This window comes from Eumetopias jubatus, unplaced genomic scaffold (assembly GCF_037043125.1).
Source record: "Eumetopias jubatus isolate StellerSeaLion01/CBP00866 unplaced genomic scaffold, mEumJub1_p1.0 scaffold_2, whole genome shotgun sequence".
Lineage (NCBI taxonomy): Eukaryota > Metazoa > Chordata > Mammalia > Carnivora > Otariidae > Eumetopias > Eumetopias jubatus.
The window spans coordinates 201,161,705-201,184,045 of NW_028274808.1; the positions used below are offsets into that span (position 1 = coordinate 201,161,705).

General features: G+C 41.4%; 2 protein-coding genes across 4 annotated transcripts in view; both read left to right on the plus strand.

Annotated features, from left to right (window-relative positions):
* Nucleotides 1-2,037: 2,037 nt before the first annotated feature.
* On the plus strand, nt 2,038-21,260 carry HAUS3 (HAUS augmin like complex subunit 3). Of its 3 annotated transcripts, none has more exons than XM_028087661.2 (6): nt 2,038-2,120; nt 3,002-3,120; nt 3,528-4,573; nt 5,537-5,976; nt 7,934-8,162; nt 16,195-21,260. In XM_028087661.2, exons 3-6 carry the CDS (start codon nt 3,665-3,667, stop codon nt 16,426-16,428), a joined length of 1,812 nt encoding a protein of 603 aa, XP_027943462.1. In that variant the 5' UTR covers nt 2,038-2,120; nt 3,002-3,120; nt 3,528-3,664; the 3' UTR covers nt 16,429-21,260. The 3 variants fall into 3 exon arrangements, with proteins under 3 accessions (XP_027943462.1, XP_027943468.1, XP_087877392.1); XM_028087667.2 differs by having other exon boundaries at nt 2,043-2,120; nt 3,057-3,120; XM_088021266.1 differs by having other exon boundaries at nt 2,054-2,120; nt 2,999-3,120.
* Nucleotides 18,241-22,341, plus strand: part of POLN (DNA polymerase nu) — a 28,628-nt gene continuing 24,527 nt past the window's right edge. Inside the window, exon 1 of the mRNA XM_088021358.1 lies at nt 18,241-18,412. Within this exon, the coding sequence (XP_087877484.1) occupies nt 18,241-18,412 (172 nt within the window). The remainder of the gene's footprint in view (nt 18,413-22,341) is intronic.

A 22,341-nucleotide genomic window follows, 5' to 3' on the forward strand; every position in this document is an offset into this window, starting at 1 on the left:
GCATGATTAAACCTGTTGTGTGTTGTTTGTACTCTGGGAGCTAAGAATATTGTGATTTCTACTTCATGTCTTTATGGCTTTTTTTGGTCCCACAAACATCTTTCAAACAAATAACCACGGTCAGCAATTCAAAATCATACGGAGAATCTGTGGGCCCAGGAAATGACCCAGGAGTCTCGAGGAAATGTGGGATTCTAGAACAGCTCCCTATCCGTCACCCTCCTGTCCCACGGGGATCTTTCCAAAACGCAGCCCCTTTTCTTTCTTCTCCTCTTTTCTAAGTTCCTCTTCACAGTCTATAAACATCCCCAAGTTCCTCTCATCTGAAAACAAAACAAACCCAAGCCCTCCCCCCACCCCACCCACCTTCCCACCCCCTCATCTTGTGTCATCCCCCTCAGCCTTTGCCTCCTCAGCAAAACATCCTGAAGGCGCTGTCTGCACAGCTTCCACCACCCCCAGGGGCAGTGGCCAAGAGGAGTCCCCCTGGTCCGGGGGCTCCAACCTTGCCTCCCAGCTCACCAGTTGCTTTCCTGGGCCAGCCCCAGCTTGTTTCAGGCGGGGTACCAATCTGTGAGTTTTTTCCCCTGTAATGTTTGCTTTTCAGATCATTGTAGGCTTTATTGTCTCTTAGAAGAGGAAAATAAAAAAGGAAGACAAATGAAGGATTAATAAGTATCTTTTCCTCAAGATGAATCCATGATTTCTGCTTTAGACCATTCTTTTTTTTTTCTCTCCTAAAAGTATTAAGAAAAGTTATCCAGAAAGACTTCTACCCTTCCAATGTTCCACGAGACTAGTTGGTCTCCCACAAGCCACCTTCGTGTCATTTGATGCTGGGGGTGGAGAGAGAACCGACTTGGGAGTAAGGAAGAGTAGATGTGAGTCTGTAGAGGACCGGTGAGGGGGAAATGAGCCTGTCCGGTAGAGATGCGAGCCACCGCCGCCGGATACCGAGGGCAGCCCCGCAGGTGTGGCTGCTCTGGGCTGTAGGGCATCCGCCAGGTGTGCCCGGACTGCGCAGCCTTAGTACAGCTGTCGCCCGCTCATGGACTGACCACCCGTGTCCTGGGTGTGGCACCCTCCTTGGAAAGTGTTCCCTCTTGACTTACATACCTCTTCCACACGTACCACGTATGTTCCTATATTTTCAACTTTTTACAAGTTATATTATATATATATATATACACACACACACACATACACCACCTGGGTGGCTCAGTCGCTTAACGGTCTGCCTTCTGCTCAGTCATGATCCCGGGGTGCCCAGATCGAGACCCGCATCGGGCTCCCTGCTCAGCGAGGAGTCTGCTTCTCTCTCTGCCTCTCCCCGTCCCCCCTGCTCGTACTCTCTCTCTCTCAAATAAATGAATAAAATCTTTTTTTTAAATTATATTTTGAAAATGGGATTGTGAAGGAAGTCGGCTTTTGCTTAGTGGTCAGGTGAGGGCTTGCGGATTGCGTGCTTTGCAAAACAACGTTGAACGCAAAAGCTTGTAAAGCGCGTAATGACAGCTGAGCCTAAAGACGCACCAGACGCTGCTCGGCTCGTTCTGGGTCCCGTAGTTCGTCTGCTCCCAAGACTTGTCGAAGGGGCGCGCTCCCTGAAACAGGTCCTGGCGGTGCAGAGCCCACCGGCCGGACGGCCCCGGGCCGCGGCCAGGCGAGCTCCGGGCGTGTTCCTGACCGCACCCGGCTTTCCCTGAAAACGGCCTCGTTGGAGGATGGGGGCCTGGGGAACGGGAGGGCAGGACCGAGAGCCGGCCTGAGCCAAGGAGCCCGTCCAGGCACAGCGCAGCGCCGCAGGATATAGGGCGCTAAGACCCGCCCCGCCCCCGAGACCCCCACCGGGCCCGGCGTACCCCGGCCCCGCCCCCGAGGCGGGAGCCAACCAGCTCGCCCCCACCGGTTGTCGTTTGGCCGGGGGGCGGACCGGCGCCCTGCTCAGCTCCGCCCCAAAGTTCCTCCTCGCCACGCCCGCCTCTGCCGACACCACGCCTGCGCAGACGGTCAAGCCACGCCCCGCCACTGCCCTCTGCGCGCGCAGCGCTCCCGTGAGGCAGTGCGAGGCGCGGAGCGCGGCGGCGGGTTTCTGAGGCGTGCGAACGGAGCTTCTAGAGGTGAATGGCGCCAGCCTCTCCGTGGGGCTGTGGGAGCGGCGCCGGTCCCCCGGCTGCCTCTTCCTTCCAGGCACCCCTGGGGACTCCTTTCAGGCGCGCGAGTCGGGGTCCTCAGGGCTTGGAGCCACGGGCGAGGGCGAGGGCGGGGAGTGCGAAGGCGAGTGGGAGGTGGGCGTCAGCGGGGAGCGCGGCGAGGGTGAGTGAGGCGCAGTCCGGTGGGGGGCGGGACGGGGGCTGGGCTGATGCGGGTAGGCCGGGGCTGGGGGGAGCCGGCCAGGGCCGCGGGCGGGTCCTCCGGGGCGGGGCCGGGGCTGGTCGTGGGGGCGGGGCGCGGGGCGGGGCCGCGCGTGGGTGGTCTCGCGCGGCTTCGGCGGGGGCGGGGCCTCGGCGGGGGCGGGGCCGGGGCTGGTCCTGGGGGCGGGGGCGCGTGGTCTCGCGCCGCTGATACGCGGGCGGTCGCCCCAGAGGGAGTGAACCGCGCGGGTCTGGGGTCTCTGCAGTTTGTCTTCAACGCTAGTTCGGCGGCCTCTGCGGCTGTATGTTACTAACGTGCGGCCGGTCGCCGCCCGTGGAGTTCCCTTAGTGAGGTCATCGGGGGTGGTTCGGCGCTGCGCTGGTCGCAAAGTAGCAGATGCCGCACGTGTTTTTAGCCCTGTTTGCTTAGTTCTTTGGCGCTTCTGAAGTGGCGGGCACTTGGGTTTTGGGGCTCGGGGGTTATTTTGCTCTAGTCTTTTGAAGTATGGTTGACGTACACCGTTGCATTGGTTTTGGGTGCACGGCGTAATGACCTGACATGGGCATACCTTGCGAGATGGTACCGCATTAAGTCTTAGCGCCATCACCGTACATCGTGACTTTTTTTTTTTCCTTTTGTTGAGGAGTTTTAAGATCTGTTTGAGAACGGTTCTTAAATCTGAAGCCTGATGTTGCCTGCAGTAGGTTGATCGTCTCTGGACGTTGATTCCTGTGTGAATGGCGGATGCCGATTTGAGTCGCTGAGGTAAACATTTTGTTGACTCTTTCTCTAGAACATTTCCGTATTTATTTCTGTTTTCTCACTTGGGAACGGCTGGGTGCGGGAAGAGGCTGCTTAGCCGCAGGCGGGCTTGGACTTGTTTAGGTACACTTATTTTGAATTAAAAACTGAATGAAAGAGCTGAGCTGCTCTGTAAGAGACAATGTATTTTTAATGGCTGTCTTTGGAAAGATTTTCTTGCTAATTAGGTTTTCATTGTGTTTGCAGTGTTCTCAGTAATACCCTAATTTATTTTATCTTCATCAGACATTTCAGCTATAACTACCTCTGGGTTAGATGGTTCCCAGATATTCTGTGATATTTATCAGTATCGTCCTTTTACAAATACAGTTACTTTATTTATGGTCTAATACCTGTTTTTCCTCCCCCAGGAGAAGTCAGATTCTAAAAATATTTTTTCCTTTCTCTATGGACTTAATATAAAATTAGTTTCGTTTGTGTTTTGGGTTTATTTTCTAAATAGCAACATAAACCCTTATCTGTTACAAAGAAATTGGGTACTTAAACCATGAGTTGTGGAAAAGAGTTTGTGGAAACATTAAAAAAAGTCAATTATCCCAAAGCTGATACTCTTAATGGGGAAGATTTTGACTGGTTGTTTGAGACTGTTGAAGATGAATCATTTCTGAAGTGGTTTTGTGGGAATGTGAATGAACAGAATGTATTGTCTGAAGAAGAATTGGAAGCTTTTAGCATTCTTCAAAAATCCGGCAAGCCTATCCTAGAAGGAGCAGCATTGGATGAAGTTCTTAAAACCTGTAAAACTTCTGATTTGAAGACATGTATCTTGGATGACAAAGAGCTAGAGAAATTAGAGATTGAGGTTCAAACTCTGCAGAAATTGAAGAACCTAAAAATTCAGCGACGTAATAAATGCCAGTTGATGGCTTCAGTAACAAGCCACAAATCTCTGAGGTTAAATGCTAAAGAAGAAGCGGCCACTAAAAGGCTGAAGCAGAGTCAAGGGATTCTAAATGCTATGAATACCAAGATAAATAATGAACTTCAGGCTCTTACTGATGGAGTTGCTAAATTGATGATGTTCTTCAGACATTCTAATTTGGATCAAAGGACGAATCCACTGGTGTTTTTATCTCAGTTTTCCTTGGAAAAATATCTAAGCCAGGAAGAGCAAAGCACAGCAGCATTAACTTTATATACCAAAAAACAGTTCTTTCCGGGTATACATGAAGTAGTTGAAAGTTCAAAAGAAGAAAATTTTCAACTTTTAGATATACAAGCAGCATCTATTTGTGATAATCAAGAAATCCTTGAGAAGAGATGGCTAGAGATGGCTAGGCTGCAGCTAGCCTACGTTTGTGCTCAACATGAGTTAATTCACTTGAAAGCAAGTAATTTGAGCATGAAGTCAAGTATACAGTGGGCAGAGGAGAATCTTCATAGCCTCACTAGCAAGGTAAATATGAGACAGACTGGATTCGTACAGTAATCATTGTTTATAATCGAAGATATGTTAAAATATTTCGGAAAGGGGGTCGAAACAAGTACATTTGTAACAGTGTAACATAAGTTACATTTTCTTCTGTTTATTCATTGCTTAGTTTTGATGTATTTCAGTGTTTCATACAAATAGATCTTCATATCAGTAGAGGGCAAAAATAGTAATTATAACCCAATCACATTAGCTAATTTTAAACAAAAGTACTCTTTCTGAAGTTGAAATTCATGTTGGTTCAGACTCAGAGGACACTGAAATTCCCTCTTTTATGATGTATGGGTAAAGAGCCTTGTTGCTTTGTTACGGGTGTTCTGCCTTGTTTGGTGCTAATGAAGTCAGGGACCCAGTTCAATGGACTGAAACCCTGATTTTTTTGTTGAGAATGTACAGATGTAGTGCCCATATCTATCTGCACTCTTGGAAAGCTTGGAGTCTTGGTAATAGAACCACTACGTAATTGAGTGAAGATACAGCTGAAACTGAGTATCAGCACCAAGTGAGCTCGTATAACTGACACAAACTTGGGAATAATGTATGAAGTTCGTCACTCTTTGCCAGTGCTAAAATCAGCTGACAGACTAGGAGCATGGCTACTGGGACTATTTTAGTTTTAAGAAAAACTTAAAATAGTGTACATTTGCATTCAGTTAGTAATGCGCTAATGACTTTTATTAAGTAAGACAAGCATGACAAGGTGTCTGTCTTGGTAGCCATTATTGTATATATGTGGTGGTAATAGCGTTAAAACAGCAATTTACCTACTCTTTTCCTTTTTTAAACTGTGATTTTGGCTTTTGTTAACATGAAATTAGTTTTTATTAGCATGTGATCTGATAAACTAAAACGGAAAGTAAAAATAAGTTTAAAACTATTTCGACTTTATACTTAACGGCTTTAAATGTAATTGCTTTTTCTGTGTAGGCTCTTGGCAAAGATAATTTGGAAGCTAAAATTTCTAACTTGAGTAGTGAGATTCTGAAACTTGAAGAACAAATCTCTCATATGAAAGATAAAAGTTTGCCTGCTGTGGTAAAAGAGAATGCCCAGTTATTGAATATGCCAGTTGTAAAGGGAGATTTTGATCTACAGATTGCTAAACAAGACTATTATACAGCAAGACAAGAGTTAGTTTTAAATCAGTTGATAAAGCAAAAGGCATCTTTTGAACTTCTACAATTATCATATGAAATTGAATTGAGAAAGCATCGGGACATATATCGTCAACTTGAACATTTGGTTCAAGAGCTTAGTCAAAGTAATACCATGCTCCACCAGCGATTAGAAATGCTAACAGACCCATCAGTATCTCAGCAGATAAATCCGAGGAATACCATTGATACCAAGGACTTTTCTACCCATAGGTATGCATCTTTGTTTCTTTAGTAATTGTTTTTTTTTTTGCTTTTGTAAAATACTGTAGAGAGTTTGAACTAATATTGTGGAAGTTTAAAACATTCTTTGTTCTCTATTTTGGGCCCTCTGTTCTCTTCTTTCACTTTTCTTGCGTATGACTCTTCCCTTTTGAATATCTTGCTCGCTTTTCCGTTCTTGTTATATCTGGATGTAGCTGTTTCAGAGCTGAGGTGGATGGGTTGGTGGAGTGAATGTATACAAGGTCTTATTCACCTTTGGGCACCATTATTTAGATACTTTGAGATTGACGCAGGAGTTTTAACTGCAGGGAGTTTGAATACATTTTGGTGTGTAGTTGATATTGCTGGGCAGAGAACTGATTGCATTCAGAGAAGGTGTGGGCGGAGAGATGGGAAAACAGACTGTGTTTCTTGTCAGGTGCATCAGTGAGAATGAATACTTGCTCCCAACCTCTTCTGGATGTCTAAGCAGTTGATGGTATAGGAATACTAAAATTGGAGGACTGAAGTAGTCAAAGGCCTCAGAAATCTGGATCCTGCTCCTGATTTTTCTCTAGTGCTAGAGGAAAATCATCTAATCTTTTTGTTTTGTTTTGTTTTTTAAGATTTTACTTACTTATTTGAGAGAGGGAGAGAGCAAGCACGAACAGGGGGAGGGGCAGAGGGAGAAGCAGACTCCCTGCTGAGCAGGGAGTCCAACGGGGAGCCTGATGCGGGGCTCGATCCCAGGGCCCTGGGATCAGGACCTGAGCCAAAGGCAGACGCTTGACCGACTGAGCCACCCAGGCGCCCCTCCTTTTTTTTTCTTATTAATGAGGTGAGGGGCATGGAAAGGGTGACAGTGACATCATGAGCTAAGAATGGTTCCCCCCCCCCGAAATTGTGTAGTCATGTCCCACAAGAACAAAATTGTCAGCCTTGGACTTGAACCAGTTTTATGAATTCTTGCAAATTGTTAAAATAATTAAGATAATTAAAAATGTATATATTTTTGAAATAGAAGAAAAAGAACAAACCCTTTTTGTCAGAAACGTGTAGAAAATGCTGCCTCGCATTTTTCCATTTGTTCCAAGGGATTTTCTGCCGTTAATACTTGAAGTGTTAAAGTGGCCTCATAGCTCATTAGGAATTTAATTCGACAATCAAATATGGATAAGACTGGAGTCGCAAGTTTATTATTTCTTTAGCTCTTCATTGTTTTCATTTCTTTTTACATTTTATACTTTATTTTCAGTTTTTCTCTTTTAAATTCTCTACCATCCTGTAACGATAGGTATGTGAAATGAAGAATGTAGTCTCAGAGGTTGACTTGACCCAGGTCTCAGAAGACAGCCAGAACTCAGACCTGGGTCTTCTGTTTCAAGCTCGTTGCTATTTCTACTATATCATACTGTATTCTGTGAAAGAAATGTTTTCTTGGGCAGTATCTCTGAAACATACGATAATGGCAGTTAAAAGTCAAAAAATGTATTCAAAACTTGCGGGATGAGAAAGTAGAAGCAGATACAGTAATTACAATATGTATTTCTGTAATGAGATAGTATTCTATTTTATTTTTCTTACATATATAATTTAAAGATTTTATTTATTTGAGAGCGAGAGCGTGAGAGAGAGAGAGCATGAGCCAGGGGGTGGGGTAGAAGGAGAAGCAGACTCCCTGCTGAGCAGGGAGCCTGATGTGGAACTGGATCCCAGGACCTTGGGATCATGACCTGAACTGAAGGCAGATGCTTAACCAACTGAGCCACCCAGGTGCCCTGTAATGAGAAAGTATTTTAGCTGGAATGTTTTTAGTTGCTTGATTTAGCAGCAGATTAATTTTTTTCCAGGTTAATATTTTTAATCTGTTATATATCCCCAAAGATGCCCAATACGGTGACTTATAATTTTGAAAATTGTACTGATTTGAGAATTTTCTCCTGTAATTTTTATTTTCACATTTTAGGCTTTATCAACTTTTAGAAGGAGAGAATAAGAAAAAAGAATTATTTATAACCCATGGAAACCTGGAAGAAGTGGCTGAGAAATTAAAAAAGGATGTTTCTTTAGTACAAGATCAATTGGCAGTATCTATTCAAGAACATTCTTTCTTTCTGTCCAAACTGAATAATGATGTGGATATGCTTTGTGATACTTTGTATCAAGGAGGAAATCAGCTTTTGCTTAGTGATCAGGTGAGTGCTGGCCACAGTAACTGAAAATGCTGTAAAAAAATGCTTGTTGTAAAAGATAGTAAAGAAAATGTTAACACGGGGAAAATACCCCAAATGCTATTGCCCTACTATAAAATTTATTTTTTTATATCCTAATTTTTGTTCACATATAAGTATATTTTTCGGATGGTTTTGATCAATGTCAACAGAATTTTAAGAACTTACAAAATATTTCAGACATAAAAGGATATGTAATGTTTACACTAAGAATTTAAAGAAAAATCAAACCACCCCTGTATTTTACCTGTCTCAGCAAATAGAGGGCTATTATCTTTAAAGTGTTCTGTGACAGCTTGCTTCTACCAATAGCGTTTCCTTTCCTTCATCACTTAATCGTTTGCTTGCCTTTATTTATACTTTTATTACACATATATATTCCTAGATTGTATATATATATTTTTTTATTTTATTTATTTGAGAGAGAGTGAGCATGGGCACGAGTGGGGGTACGGGCAGAGGGACAAGCAGGCGGCACCCTGCTGAACAGGGAGCCTGGGCATGGGGCTCAATCCCAGAGCCCTGGGATCATGACCTGAGCCGAAGTCAGACACTTAACTGACTGAGCCACCAGATGCCCCGCTAGACTGTATATTGTTTAGTTTATATGTTTTTGAAGTTTATGTATGTGGTTTCTTACATATATTCTTTACTAACTTGCTTGTTAACATTAAGATCCTGAGATTCATCCATGTTGCCTTATGTAAAGCTCTAGCTCATTTGTAGTTTTCTTTTTGTTTTTCGTTCTTCTTTTTACTTATTTATTTGAGAGAGAGCGAGAGCATGCGCACACAGCAGGGAGGAGCAGAGGGAGAGGAAGAGAATCTCAAGCAGACTCCGGCAGAGCTCGGAGCCCAGCTTGGGGCTCGATCTCACAACCCATGAGATCGTGGCTTGAGCCGAAATCATGAGTCCAACGCTTAACCGACTGAGCCACCCAGGCACCCCTATGGTTTTCTCTTTTATATCGTTAGTATTCCATTTTATGAAATCCCACAGTTTAGTTATCTGTTATGTTGACAGACATCTAAGTTACTTTCAGTTTTTGCTATTTTGGATTATATTGCTGCGGATGGTCTTACTGTATGTCTCACAGCTGTACATGTGTGTGCACATGCACACTCACTCTCAGTGAGGAGTAGAATTGCTGTATCACAGATTCAGTTTTCAGGGTACATCAAATTGTTTTCCAAAGTGGTTGTACCATATTACATCAGGCAGCTGATTCTCCAGTGTCCTATATGATATGATCAGGTCTTCATCAGTAGGACATTCAATTTAGTTGGGTTTGCAGGAAGGGAGATGGATTTGCATCACTGCACGCATTCATATTCTATTTCTTGGTGCCCTTTGACGCCAGTGCTCTCTATTGTAACAACATAGCCATCCCATTATCTGATCTGGAGCAGAGACTCATGAGCACAAACCACCTTGGGACCACCCTGCTGCAGTAGGAAAACCTTAACTTGTTTTCCTTAACTTCCCGCTGAGGAGGGAGCCTGATGTGGGACTCAATCCCAGGACTCTGGGATCAGGACCTGAGCCGAAAGCAGACGCTTAACCACCTGAGCCACCCAGGCGCCCTTATGTGTGATGTGAGGTAGAGTTCTAGTTTTATTGTTTTTTATTTTTTTCCCTAAAAACAAGTGGTCCCATCAACCTTTATTGAGGCATACAATAAAAATAAAATCCCTCTTTCGTGAAGGGAACTTCTTCTTACGAAATAAATGATCCTTAAGTGCTTTTTGCCTTCATGTTTCTTGTGTTAGATACTGTAGGCAGGGATGGTTAAGTCTAACTAGGCTTTGGAGGACCCAGGTGATTCCTGTCTGGCCTGTAATTCTATCCAGGGGCTCTTCCATTTCTGGGCCATTCTGATCTTAAGATTGCTGGTGTCCTGTGAGTCTTTGGCTTATTATGAAGAAGGTCTCCCATTTGACTTCCCACTTTCTGTGGACTTTGGACTTTGATTTTTCTCCCACTCATCTTGTGAGTCTCAAGAATCCTAGGTTCTAATTTTCCAAGATTGGCAGTTGCCCTAGAGTAAAGCTGTTTCTGGACTGCCTTACCAATCTGGGATGTTTTATGGACTTAAAGTTCCTTTTAATGTCTTGTTATCTTTTTATTGCTTTTAGGAAGCTTTTGTTTTGCTTGATTTCTAAACATATTTCATTTAGCCTTTTATATTTTTTTCTTATGGAAGGATTGATTTGGATAACTAGCCTACCTTTCCTTGGAACAGGAATGCTTGTAATTCGTTTTTTTTAAATAATATTTTTATTGTGGTGAAATGTAGAAAACGTAAAATTATAGTTTTAACCATTTTTACGTGTATAATTCAGGGGCATTAAGTACAAAAGTACATTCATATATTGTGCAACCATGACCACTATACATTTCCAGAGCTTTTTCACCATCCCAAATAGAAACATCAAATAATAAACAGTATTTTTTCTCTCTTTCCTCCCCAGCCCCTGATAACTTCCTTCCTCCCTCCCTCCCTTTATTTATTTATTTGACAGAAACAGAGACAGTGAGAGCAGGAACACAAGCAGGGGGAGTGGGAGAGGGAGAGGGAGAAGCAGGCTTCCCGCGGAGCAGGGACCCCGGCGGGGCTCAATCCCAGGACCCTGGGATCATGACCTGAGCCGAAGGCAGACACTCAATGACGGAGCCACCCAGGGGCCCTGCCCCTGATAACTTCTTTTCCACTTTCTGTCTCAGTGAATTTGCCTACTCTAGGTACCTAATATAAGTGAAATCCTACAACATTTGTATGATTAGGTTTTATCCGTGTTGTAGTATGTGTCAGAATTTTATTCCTTTTTATGGCTAATACCCCATTGTGTGCATGTAGTACATTTTGTTTATCTGTTTGTCTGTTGATGGTCACTTGGATTGTTTCCACCTTTCGGCTGTTGTGAATAATGCTGCTGTGAACGTTGGTGTACAGGTATCTGAGTCCCTGTTTTTGTTTCTTTTGGGTATATACCTAGGAGTGGAATTGCTGGATCATGTTGGAATTCTGTGTTTAAGTTTCTGAGGAAGTGCCTAACTTACACAGCAGCCGCACCATTTTATATTCTCACCTGCAGTGCACAGGGTTCCAGTTTCTCCATATCCTTGCCTACACTTGTCATTTTCCTTTTTTAAAAAATATATAATCGCCATCCTAATAGCCTGAATTGATTATGATTAAGTTTTTAAAGATCTATTACTGATTTTGTCTCCTAGATCTATTAGTTTTATAAAAACCTCCTATGATGGCAGCTCTGAAGGTCTGTTAGTTTTTTCTTTATATTTGAGTCTGTTTTATAAGTTATAGTTGACCCTTGAACAGCATGGGTTTGAACTGCATGGATCCACTTGTATGCAAACTTTTTTCGATAAATAAATAACAGTGCAGTACAATAAATGTATTTTCTCATGATTTTCTTAACATTTTTTTTCCTAGCTTTATTGTAAGATTACAGTCTATAGTACACATAACATATGATATACAGAATATATGTTTTTCAGCTGTATGTCAACAGTAGGCTACCAGTAGTTAAGTTTTGGGGAAGTCAAAATTTATACACAAATTTTTGACTCCACAGGAAGCCGATGCCCTAAACCTCCCCCCGACCCCGAGTCCCGCACTGTTCAAGGTTCAGCTGTATATCTAAGTTTCAAATTGTGGTGAATTATTCTAGTGGTTTGAATTGCAGTAAATTGAACCATTTAGTATTACATAATGATCTTCTCTGTTCTTACTGTGCTTCTTGTCTTAACATTCTTTTTTCTGATGTTAGTATTTCTATGCCATCTTTCTTTTGGTTAGTATTTGAAGGTGTATGTTTTTCACCTTTACTTACACATCTTTTTTATTCTTCCTTTTTACTTAGCATTATGAAATAAACATTTTCACTCTGAATAATTTTAATTATTAATGTTACAATAATTTCTGTAACCAGTCCACCATTGTTGATATTTTTTGATAGTCTTCATTTTTTTTTGTTTGCTCTTGAACGATACCATGTACATCTTACGTTACAGCTTTTTGTTGTTAAAATACTTTAATTTGGATGAATTCTTGGAAGTAGGATTATTGGGTTTCTTAGCTATGAACTTTTTTTTTTTTGGCCTTTGATGCTGTCATATTGCTTTTCCGAGCAGTGACACCTATTTTCATTGCTACCAGCACTATTTAAATGTCTACTAGACACCATCGATCATATGGTACACCATCATCTTGTGAATTGCTAAGAAGAAAAACTTGCTCTGTTAAATTGGCATGATTTTTTTTTTAAGATTTTATTTATTTATTGCAGAGAGCACATGAGAGAAAGCTAGAGAGAGCACTAGCAGGGGAAGGGGCAGGGGGAGAAGCAGGCTCCCCACTGAGCAGGGAGCCAGACACGGGACTCGATCCTAGGACCCTGGGTGGGATCACTACCTGAGCTGAAGGCAGATGCCTAACCCACTGAGGCACCCAGGCGCCCCAGCACAATACTTTCTTATTTAGAGTTTTTATTGAATACTTACCAGAAGATATCTTTTAGGTACAGATAGACAGATTTTTATTATATCACTCTGGTATATACACATGAAATGAAATATACACAGTTAAAATCTTTAGGGTATTTCAAAGCTTCACACTTAACATGCAATTTTTTTTTTTAAGACTTTATTTGACGGAAAGAGCACAAGCAGAGGGAGTGGCAGGCAGAGGAAGAGAGAGAAGCAGACTCCCCACTGAGCAGAGTGCCCGATGCGGGGCTCGATCCCAGGGTCCCGGGATCATGACCTGAGCCGAGGGCAGATGCCCAACCACTGAGCCACCCAGGCGCCCCTTCTTTGTTATTTTTTGACTCAAAGTTGTTGTCTTTATGTTTCTACACTATACATGGAGAATGTTGGTGATAGCAAAAAAACCAATAGCCCAATTAAAAAATGGGCTAAAGGCTTGAATAGACTTTTCTCCAAAGAAGACATACAGATGGCCAACAGGTATATGGATAGTTGCTCAGTATCACTCATCATCAGGGAAATGCACATCAAAACCACAATGAGATATCTCCTTACACCTGTTAGAGTGGCTAGTAGCAAAAAAGCAAAATCAGGGGCACCTGGGTGGTTCAGTCTGTTAAGTGTCTGACTCTTGGTTTCAGTTTAGGTCATGATCTCATGGGTCCTGGGATCAAACCCTGGGTCTGCGTTAGGCTCTGCACTTAGCAGGGAGTCTGCTTGAGGATTCTCTCCTGCTCTCCTCCAACTCACGTGCTTATGCATGTGCATGTACTTTGTCTCTCTTAAATAAATCTTAAACAAAAAAAGTGTTGGTGAGAATGTGGAGAAATTGGAACCCTTGTACCCTGCTGGTGGAAGTCCAAAATGGTACAGCCGCTGTGGAAAACAGTATGGAGTTTTCTCAAAAAAATTAATGATCCATATGATCCAGTAATTCCACTTCTGGATATTTAAACAAAAGAATTTAAATCAGGATCTTGAAGAATTATTAACACTCCTACATCCATTGTAACTATTCCTAATAGCCAAGTTATGGAAACAAATGTCTACCAATGGAAGAATGGATAAAGAAGATGTGATATATACACACAAAGTATTATTCAGCCTTAATAAAAAGAAATCCTGTAATGTGCGGCAAAATGGATGAACCTTGAGGAAATTATACTGAGTGAAATAAACCAGTCACAAGGACAAATAATGTATGATTCCACTTACGGAGATACCTAAAAAACTCAGAGACAGAGGGTAGAATGGTGGTTAGCAGGGATTGCAGAGGGGGGAAATTGGGTTAAATCAACAGATACAAAGTTTGTCATGTAGGGTGCATACGTTTTAGAGATACGCTATACAACGTTGTGCCTGTAGTTAACAGTACTCTGTTGTACTCTTAGAAATCTGTTAAGTGGGGGGTGCCTGGGTGGCTCAGTCATTAAGCATCTGCCTTTGGCTCAGGTCGTGATCCCAGAGTCCTGGGATTGAGCCCCACATTGGGTTCCCTGCTCAGCGGGAAGTCTGCTTCTCCCTCTCCCCCTCCCCCTGCTTGTGTTCGCTCTCTCGCTGTGTCTCTGTCAAATAAAATCTTAAAAAAAAAAAAAAAATCTTAAGGGGGAGGTCTCATGTTAAGTGTTCTTACCACAGTAAAAAAAAATTTTTAATGTTGGTGATAAAGCATTTCTTATGAGTGGCTAATAATAATTACATGATGCTTTCAATTATAAAATGGTATGGGTTTCAGATATTTTAAAATGTGAAAGGTTGCATCCCAGAATCACTAAAGTATGGTGATTTCACTATAATCTTACTGGGTGTCATTATTTAATGTTTTTCCCTAACCCAGTGAAATGTAAAAGTGCCATATGTATAAATTTTAGTTTTCATTTTTGTTAATAACAAGGATATTTTTCAATATCTGTAGGAATATTATTTTAGCAACTATTAAAATCTTTACTACTGAAATTGAAGGTGAGATTGTAGTTTCTCATTCAGGTTTCCCAAGTTTTTCCTCAAGAGGAAACCACTTAATGTAGGTATTACTTGATTTGGTTAAAGTGTAATTGAAGTACTACTCTCTGGAACTGGCATTTATGACAGGTGTAAAGCAGTCATTCTTGAACTTGCTAGAATCACCAGGGAGCCTGTTGGAGTTTGAGTAATTTAGTGTGCAGTAGGGTACAGGAGTATGTGTTCATAACAAGTACCCCAGGTGATTATCATGCTCATGGACCATGCTGAGAGGGTGCAGAAGGTTGAGATAGCGCTATAGATTTTCTCTTTGGTGATAGTGGCTGGAAATTTACAGAAGTAGAATACTTGATTAAAAACCCATGGAAACTTGTTAATAAACCGCTTTTAATGTTAGGAAGTGAGGCATTTCATTTTGTTAAATGTGAAGGGCTGGCATATCTAGGTTCTTTTTATTTTTATTTTTTTAAAGATTTTATTCATTTGAGACAGCATGAGCATGGGGGAGGGAGAGGGAGAAGCAGACTCCCTGTTGAGCAGGGAGCCTGACGAGGGGCTAGATCCCAGGACCCAGAGATCATGACCTGAGCCCACGGTAGACACCTAACCATCTGAGCCACCCACGCATCCCCCCCCCTTTTTTTTAAAGATTTTATTTATTTGAGAGAAAGGGAGAGCAAGCACGAGTGGGGGCAGATGGAGAGGGAGAAGCAGTGGCGTGTCTAGGTACTTGAGCAGGAGGATTACATGGTAAGTTGGGATTGTTGAATGTTATATGTAATTCTATCTTCTATAACACTGTGAAAAAAAAATGGAGATTTCTGTTGAGGTGATTCTTTTTTATTGGTAATTCCTTCATTTCAAGGCTTTCTCAGTACCACTCAGACCGAGATTAGGCTAAAACAAAGTTTGATGGATCGAGTGGAATATAAGCTCCATAAAGGAGATGGTGTTTGTTCTTATATCTGTAGTCTCTGAAACAGTGCTTGGCATATGGTAGATATTTAGTAATTGTTGAATGTATGAATATACATTATAGTTTATATATCAAGTACTCTTTAGGAAGTAACGGTTTGTTTTGAATCCCTTAAAATTATCTATTGAAAGCTGTTGCAATTGACTTTACGTAGAATTTATATTAAACCTATTATGGATTTTTAATTGAGGTTCATTTATCATTAAAATCATGGGAATAATTATTACATCATTTGGATTTTTTTTTTAAGATTTTATTTATTTGAGAGAGTGAGGGAGGGAGCACAAGCAGGGAGGAGGGGCAGAGGGAGAGGGAGAAGCAGACTCCCTGCTAAGCAGGGAACCTGACTCAGGGATTCTTCCCAGGAGCACCCCCCCCCACCCCCTCCACCCTGAGATCATGACCTGAGCTGAAGGCAGATGCTTAACCGACTGAGCCACCCAGGTGCCCCTATCATTTGGATTCTTTGCGTGTAAATTACATCTTAAATTTATAATTACTGTTACAAATAGAGCTTTTGTAGTAAAAGCATTTTTATTTTCCTTTTAGGAGTTAACAGAGCAGTTACATCAAGTTGAATCCCAACTGAATAAGCTAAATCATCTTCTTAGTGATATTCTTGCTGATGTGAAGACAAAAAGAAAAATTTTGGCATCTAATAAACTGCATCAAGTGGAAAGAGAATTATATGTATATTTTTTAAAAGATGAAGATTATCTGAAAGATATTGTGGAGAATTTAGAAAACCAATCAAAGATTAAGGCCGTTGGTCTTGAAGATTGAAAATTACTAAAAACTGAATCTTTACTACATATGCTGTTTTAATATTTTATATATTAGGAAAATATAGCTAATAAACCCTACTAAAATTTTAAATTTGAGGCCCATGGAACATTTCATTTAATTCATTCAAGTATTACATCGTTTGGTTTTTTCCTTATATAGTATGTTCAAAGTACCGCCAGTGCTTTTTATGAATTAACCATTTGCTTGGTGGCAATTAGTTCAGGTAACCTTTTACTTACAGGGAAAAAGCATTATTATATAATGCAAATATTTCTTAATAGAATTAGTTCTAGCTCTCCTTTACTTTTTTTTTAGAAATAGAAATTTTCTGCTGTTATATATTTTAAACTTTTGTAGAACTTTGAATCAGCATTGTTAAACCTGTGGACCCTAGTATACGGAAGAGCCAAGTCCCCTCATATTTGGGTATAAAGTAAAACTCAGCCACTCAAACTGTGTAATTCCTTAATTCCCTGCTATAGACTTTGAGACTCGACTCCTGTTTGCATCCCAAAGAATGTCACGTGTCCTTCGACCATTGTTCATTTTAGCAGCTGTGTCCTGGGGGCTCAAAATTTCTGCAGGACAGATCTTAGCGGTTTTGGACTTCAGTGTGACTTACACATTTTGAAAATACCGTACAAGTGGTTTCTCAGAGGATGTATAATGCTATTTTAATCGGTTTCTCTGGAGTGAAAATAGTTAAGTGTTAGATTGTATTAGTTGGGGTACAGATGTATTCTTTGGACAATTAGAAATTATTTTGAATGGTATGAAATCCTTTGAAGTAGCTTATTTATCAGTTGTGACATCAAATGCTTCTTGAGTGCTTGATTTATATGTGGCCTGTGGTATATACTATGTAAGCTTTACAGAAGAAGAAGGTAGAGCTATTACCTTCAAGAATATTCCTAAAAAAAAAAAAATTTCCTGTTCCAGAATATCTTGCCTTTTTAATATGGAATGCCAGTCTAAACGCCATGCATTTTAGGTGGTCCTCGTGGAATTCTTTAGCTATGATCATCAGAACATGGGTATGCTTAGGTGATAAGTCTTGATAATTTTTATAATCTGTTGAACGAAAATATCTTGCCAATTATAGTATTTGTACCTTATTTAAATATTTATATTAAGTAGATCTAAATGTGTACGAAAAATTTGTAACAAATTTTGTCTTAAGATTTTGGTATTAGCTCCTCATGGGTGACTTTTGTTCCTTTTTAAGTTTTTTTTCCTCTTCTACAGTGGAATAGAGAATTTATTTCAAATTTTTCTTTTATCCAGTAATGTGGAAAAATATGTCACCGGTTTCCTGGCTCATGGAATAGCAAATTCTGTCTAGATTTGTACCAAATATGATGTATGACCAGCTACTTGATGATTTGTACTGTCCCTTCCAGACCTTTACCCAATCAGCCCAGGGGCCAGGCAAGCTGAGCAGTATACCTGAAAGGATGTCAGGTTTTGTGTCTATCATAATTACCCAAGTCCATTAAAAGTAATTTTTCTGTAATTAGATTTGTATATTTGAAGATTTTAACAGCCATTGGTTTCAGACCTCAGAAAGTATTTGAATAGATTGCTCACTTCAAAATTGGTTAGCTAGAAATGTGTTCTTTGTTTCCTGTTTACCAGGATATTCCAGTTGAGCCTCTAACCATCTTGCTCGCTTCTTACTATTGATCGGTAATTATGGAGGCAACTGCTACGTATTTTCTGTGGTCATTAATAGAGTAATTTGTATGAATGCCTCTGGCTGTAACATTTTCAAATAACGTGTTTCTTATTTTGAAGTCTCAAAATTAATACATGGATGTTATGTTTATCTTATGTTTAGGATTTATGAAAATGGAAAATTATGAGGCATTTGTAGGCTTTGATCTCTGTAAGGTACCCCTATCCAGTGCTGCACAGAAGATTATGTCTGCTGTGCACTCGGGTGATTCAGTGGAGTCTAAGAACTGGAGAGAGAGTGAAAAGAGTGAGTAATTTTTATATAAGCATCTTTCTGTCTTTTGTTACCTTGAATGTTAATTATTTCTTAAGGTTTGACAATGAAACAATCATTCTCAGGAACCTTCTATTGTGTAGGGAGGTTCTTGCTACAGACAAATGGAGTCCGGCTCACCTTGGTTTATTCTCATTCAGTGATGACTGAGCTTTTGCTCACAAGTTGCACATTCTCTTGGCCCTTACTGCTTTAGAATGTAACACTCTCTTCCTTGTTCCAGGCATTTCTATCCGAGAGTTCCTGAGAATCTGCTTCAACTGTTTAAGTAACCTCAGAGAGCTGGGCTCTTTCACAGTGCCCCTCGCTTCAGCCTTAGCTCTTGGGTCTTCGGACACACAGGGACGTAGTACTTGTTTGCTGTGTGTGGTGGATGGGAGAAGGGTGTTTGACAGTGTGTGTCTTAGCTGCCCGAGAGCTATGAGCTCTCAGGTGTGTGTGTTTATGACGTGATGTCACGCAGCAGCAGTGGCGTGGGCGCACAAGTGTGACTGAGACATTCGGAACACCAGTTCTTTGTTTTACTAGCAAAGCAGTTTGTTGTTGTTTGTGCCTTAATATTTAAGCCTGGGCTAATAATTTGTCGTTTTTTATAGAGTAAGTTATACGTGAGATGTAATTGTGATGAAGTAATTGAGAGCATTGACAAATAGTGCAAAGGCTATGTAAGTGCAGTTCTTGATTAGGATATAGTAGCACCAAACATTTCGATCTGCTCATATTTAGGAATCTGTTGCTCGTGAGCCTCATTATAGAAAGTCGCTGATAAATGAACTGCTAGCAAGTTTTGTGTATGGACCACAGACCTAGAAGTTGAAAATGTTTTGGGGAATGAGGGGTGGATAGTAAAGAAAATAAATATTTAAACATCAGAGAGCTTTCTCCTTTATTCTGTATACTTTCTAAAATAGCAGTGTGCACTTGACAGAAGTGGAAATGTACTTCCCTTTAAAAACTGATAGGAATAAAAAAAAGTACTGATAGGAATAGTGAAATGCCTCTGGTAGCTTCAGTGTGAGTCTTGAGAAAGATTTATGGCCATCAGCCCATCTTGTGAACTCTTTTGTCATGCTCTTCAAATACCCTATAAAATTCTAGTTTTCATAAATTTATTGAGAGGTAATGGGAAAAGATAGTATTTTTCTGTCAAGTGTTACTGGATTTGGAAAAATAGAGGAATTTCCACAAAGATTCTGTATTGTCTTTTGCTGCACAGCACTGTTACTGCAAACTTAGTGACTTAAAAATGGCACGTTTGTTATGTCCCAGTTTCTGTGGGTCAGGAGTCTGGGCACAACTTGGCTTTATCCTTTGCTGGGCTACAGTGCGGATGTGTCAGCCAGGGTTCGGGTCTCATCTGAAGCCCGAATGGGGAGGCATTTGCTTCCAGTTCACAGGGTTGTTGGCAGATTCAGTTCACTGTAGGCTCTTGGGCCGAGAGCCTCCCAAGCTCTTGGCTGTAACACACCCTCCATTCCTTCCCACGTGGTTCTCCTGAGGCACAGCTTCACGTGATGGCAGCTTTTCCTCTGGCAAGACTGACATCCTAGTCTTCTGCAACGTGATTGCGAACACCCTGTCACTGTTGCTGTACTCTGGGTGAGGAGTGAGCCAATAAGTCCCACCCGCACTCAAGGGTGTGAGTACTAGGAGGCAGGGGTCCTGGGACCACCCTGGAGTCTGTCTGCCACAGAGTCCCACCAGTTTTAGTTCTTATTTCATATGGATTTGATTAAGTTGGGTTTCTGGTGGGTTATTGATGCATGATGCTGGACCTAAGATCTAGTTGCTTCCTGGACTTTAGTTATATGCTGAGCTGTTATTGTGTCAGACCCTTATCTCTTACAAGGAAAATACTATAAATCTGCATTTCATTTCTAAAGCCCATTTTGAACTAAATAAATACAAAAATTGAATTCCTAAATCAATGAGAATAACTACAAATATTTGTTATTACGAACAAGTAAAACCAAACAACATTAGTGTTTTATGTCACTTCGGGGTCTAGGTGTCTTATGTGCTGGGCTGAGGGATGTCAAGATGCACACCCAGTGGGCGCCTGGGTGGCTCAGATGGTTAAGCGTCTGCCTTCGGCTCAGGTCGTGATCCCCTGGGATCGAGTCCCGCATCAGGCTCCCTGCTCTGCGGGGGGCCTGCTTCTCCCTCTCCCTCTGCCTCTCTCTTTCTCTGACTCTCGTGAATAAATAAATAAAACATTTAAAAAAAAAAAAGATGCACACCCAGTAAGGGATGGACTTTGTATGTCGTCTTGCTGCAAGATTGATCGTTGTTTAAAAACCCTCTGCTGCGAGAAAACAAAATATGCAAAAACTGAAACTATAGTTTAACGAATGAAGATAAAGAGGACATCCATGTCATTGCATTCAGAACCTCGAAGTTTCCTTCTCAGTTAAAACTCTCTCCCTGCTTAAGGGGGGCATCATCCTGACTTGTGGCAGTGTCTTCTACTTCCTGACCACGGGCATTTTGTGTTGCTCCAGAGGCCTTTTGGGGCAGAGATTACTTGTATGCTGCACCAAAGTTTATCCTTCCCTTCAGACTACATGGCTCAGTCTCCTTCAGTCAGGTGTGACCTGGGTTCCTGTCAGCGGGATGTGCGCTCAAGTGGCGTGTGCCATTTCCAGGGCAGGCCTCTTTCCTTCCCTCCAGTAGGAACCCTCCTTTTGAACTCTGCAAATGAAAACAGTGTCCTAGAGGATTGTACGATGTGTTGGAAGCACCCCAGTCCTGGAGAGGCTGCATGAAGGAAGCATGTCCAGCCAGTTGAGAACATGAAAGAGAAATAAACTTTGTTCTTCAAGCTGTTGTCTTGTTGGGTCTTTTGTGACTGTAGCTTAGCTTTGTACCTTAACCCATACACCTTTAAACTAGATTGAAAAGTGGGTTCATCTGACTTAAATTTTCGTTGTCATTTGATGGTTCAGTAATGCTGTTGAAAGCCTTGGGTAAATACTGAGGGAGAAGGAGTTTGCAGGGTGGCTTCAGGGTTGCCAGTGGACTCAATGGCTCTGTAGAGGGTTATGCAGAGGAGTCAGCACGTGCTATTGGAAGATACCTCTGTTTTGTCTGAGTAGCTATAGAAATCAAATAACACATTTGTCCAAATTATTTTTCATTTTAACAACTTAGATGTGAATGTGGTTTTCCAGTTAAAAATATATATATATACATATATATTTACAGACATTATAAAATAATACAGTTTGAGACCCCCAAAGGTAAATATTTGTGAAAATCCAGTTCATTAATGTGAAGTGTGTCTTTATCCCACCATCCAGTAGAAATCTTCGCGATTTCAAGGACATAACAAAACTAAAAGACCAAACAGATCTATCTTGATTCTGTTCATTCTAGTCAAAAGTATAATGGATAAACATGTTGTATTATTTTTATTTCTGTTAAATAAACATAAAATCCTTACATCCAGTCACTTGGCAAGCCCTGCCAGCTGTTGGGTTTCAGCCCCCACTGTCCTCATACAAGCCTGCATTTCTCCTCACACGGATTTTGGCAGTGGCTTCCTGATTGTTGACCTTCATTATTGCCCCTTTGTCTTGCCCTCATGCCTTCACTAGAACTACCTCAGCTCCTGTCCTTGCCCGCCGCGGAATTCACCTACAGAAACATCCCATTCACTCTGAGGGACCCCCGCCTGCCCTGTTGAGTCTTCTGCCCCCCATCATTCCTCTCTTACTTTACACCCCATTCAGATTTGACTGCAACTTCCAAACACATTTTCATTATCCTCCTCTACTTACCCTTTTCTTTCTCTTCCACTCAGCTGAGTGGTGAAAGCAGCATTTTACAAGGTCCTGCTCAAAATACTTTTTTTTAGAGGCGCCTGGGTGGCTCAGTTGGTTAAGTGTCTGCCTTCAGCTCAG

Excerpts from the sequence above, each read along its gene's own strand:
- HAUS3 (XM_028087661.2), top strand. The coding sequence starts at position 3,665 with ATGAGTTGTGGAAAAGAGTTTGTGGAAACATTAAAAAAAGTCAATTAT. Across the intron at positions 5,977-7,933 it reads AAGGACTTTTCTACCCATAG|GCTTTATCAACTTTTAGAAG; the intron begins GTATGCATCTTT and ends TTCACATTTTAG. Across the intron at positions 8,163-16,194 it reads AGCTTTTGCTTAGTGATCAG|GAGTTAACAGAGCAGTTACA; the intron begins GTGAGTGCTGGC and ends TTTTCCTTTTAG.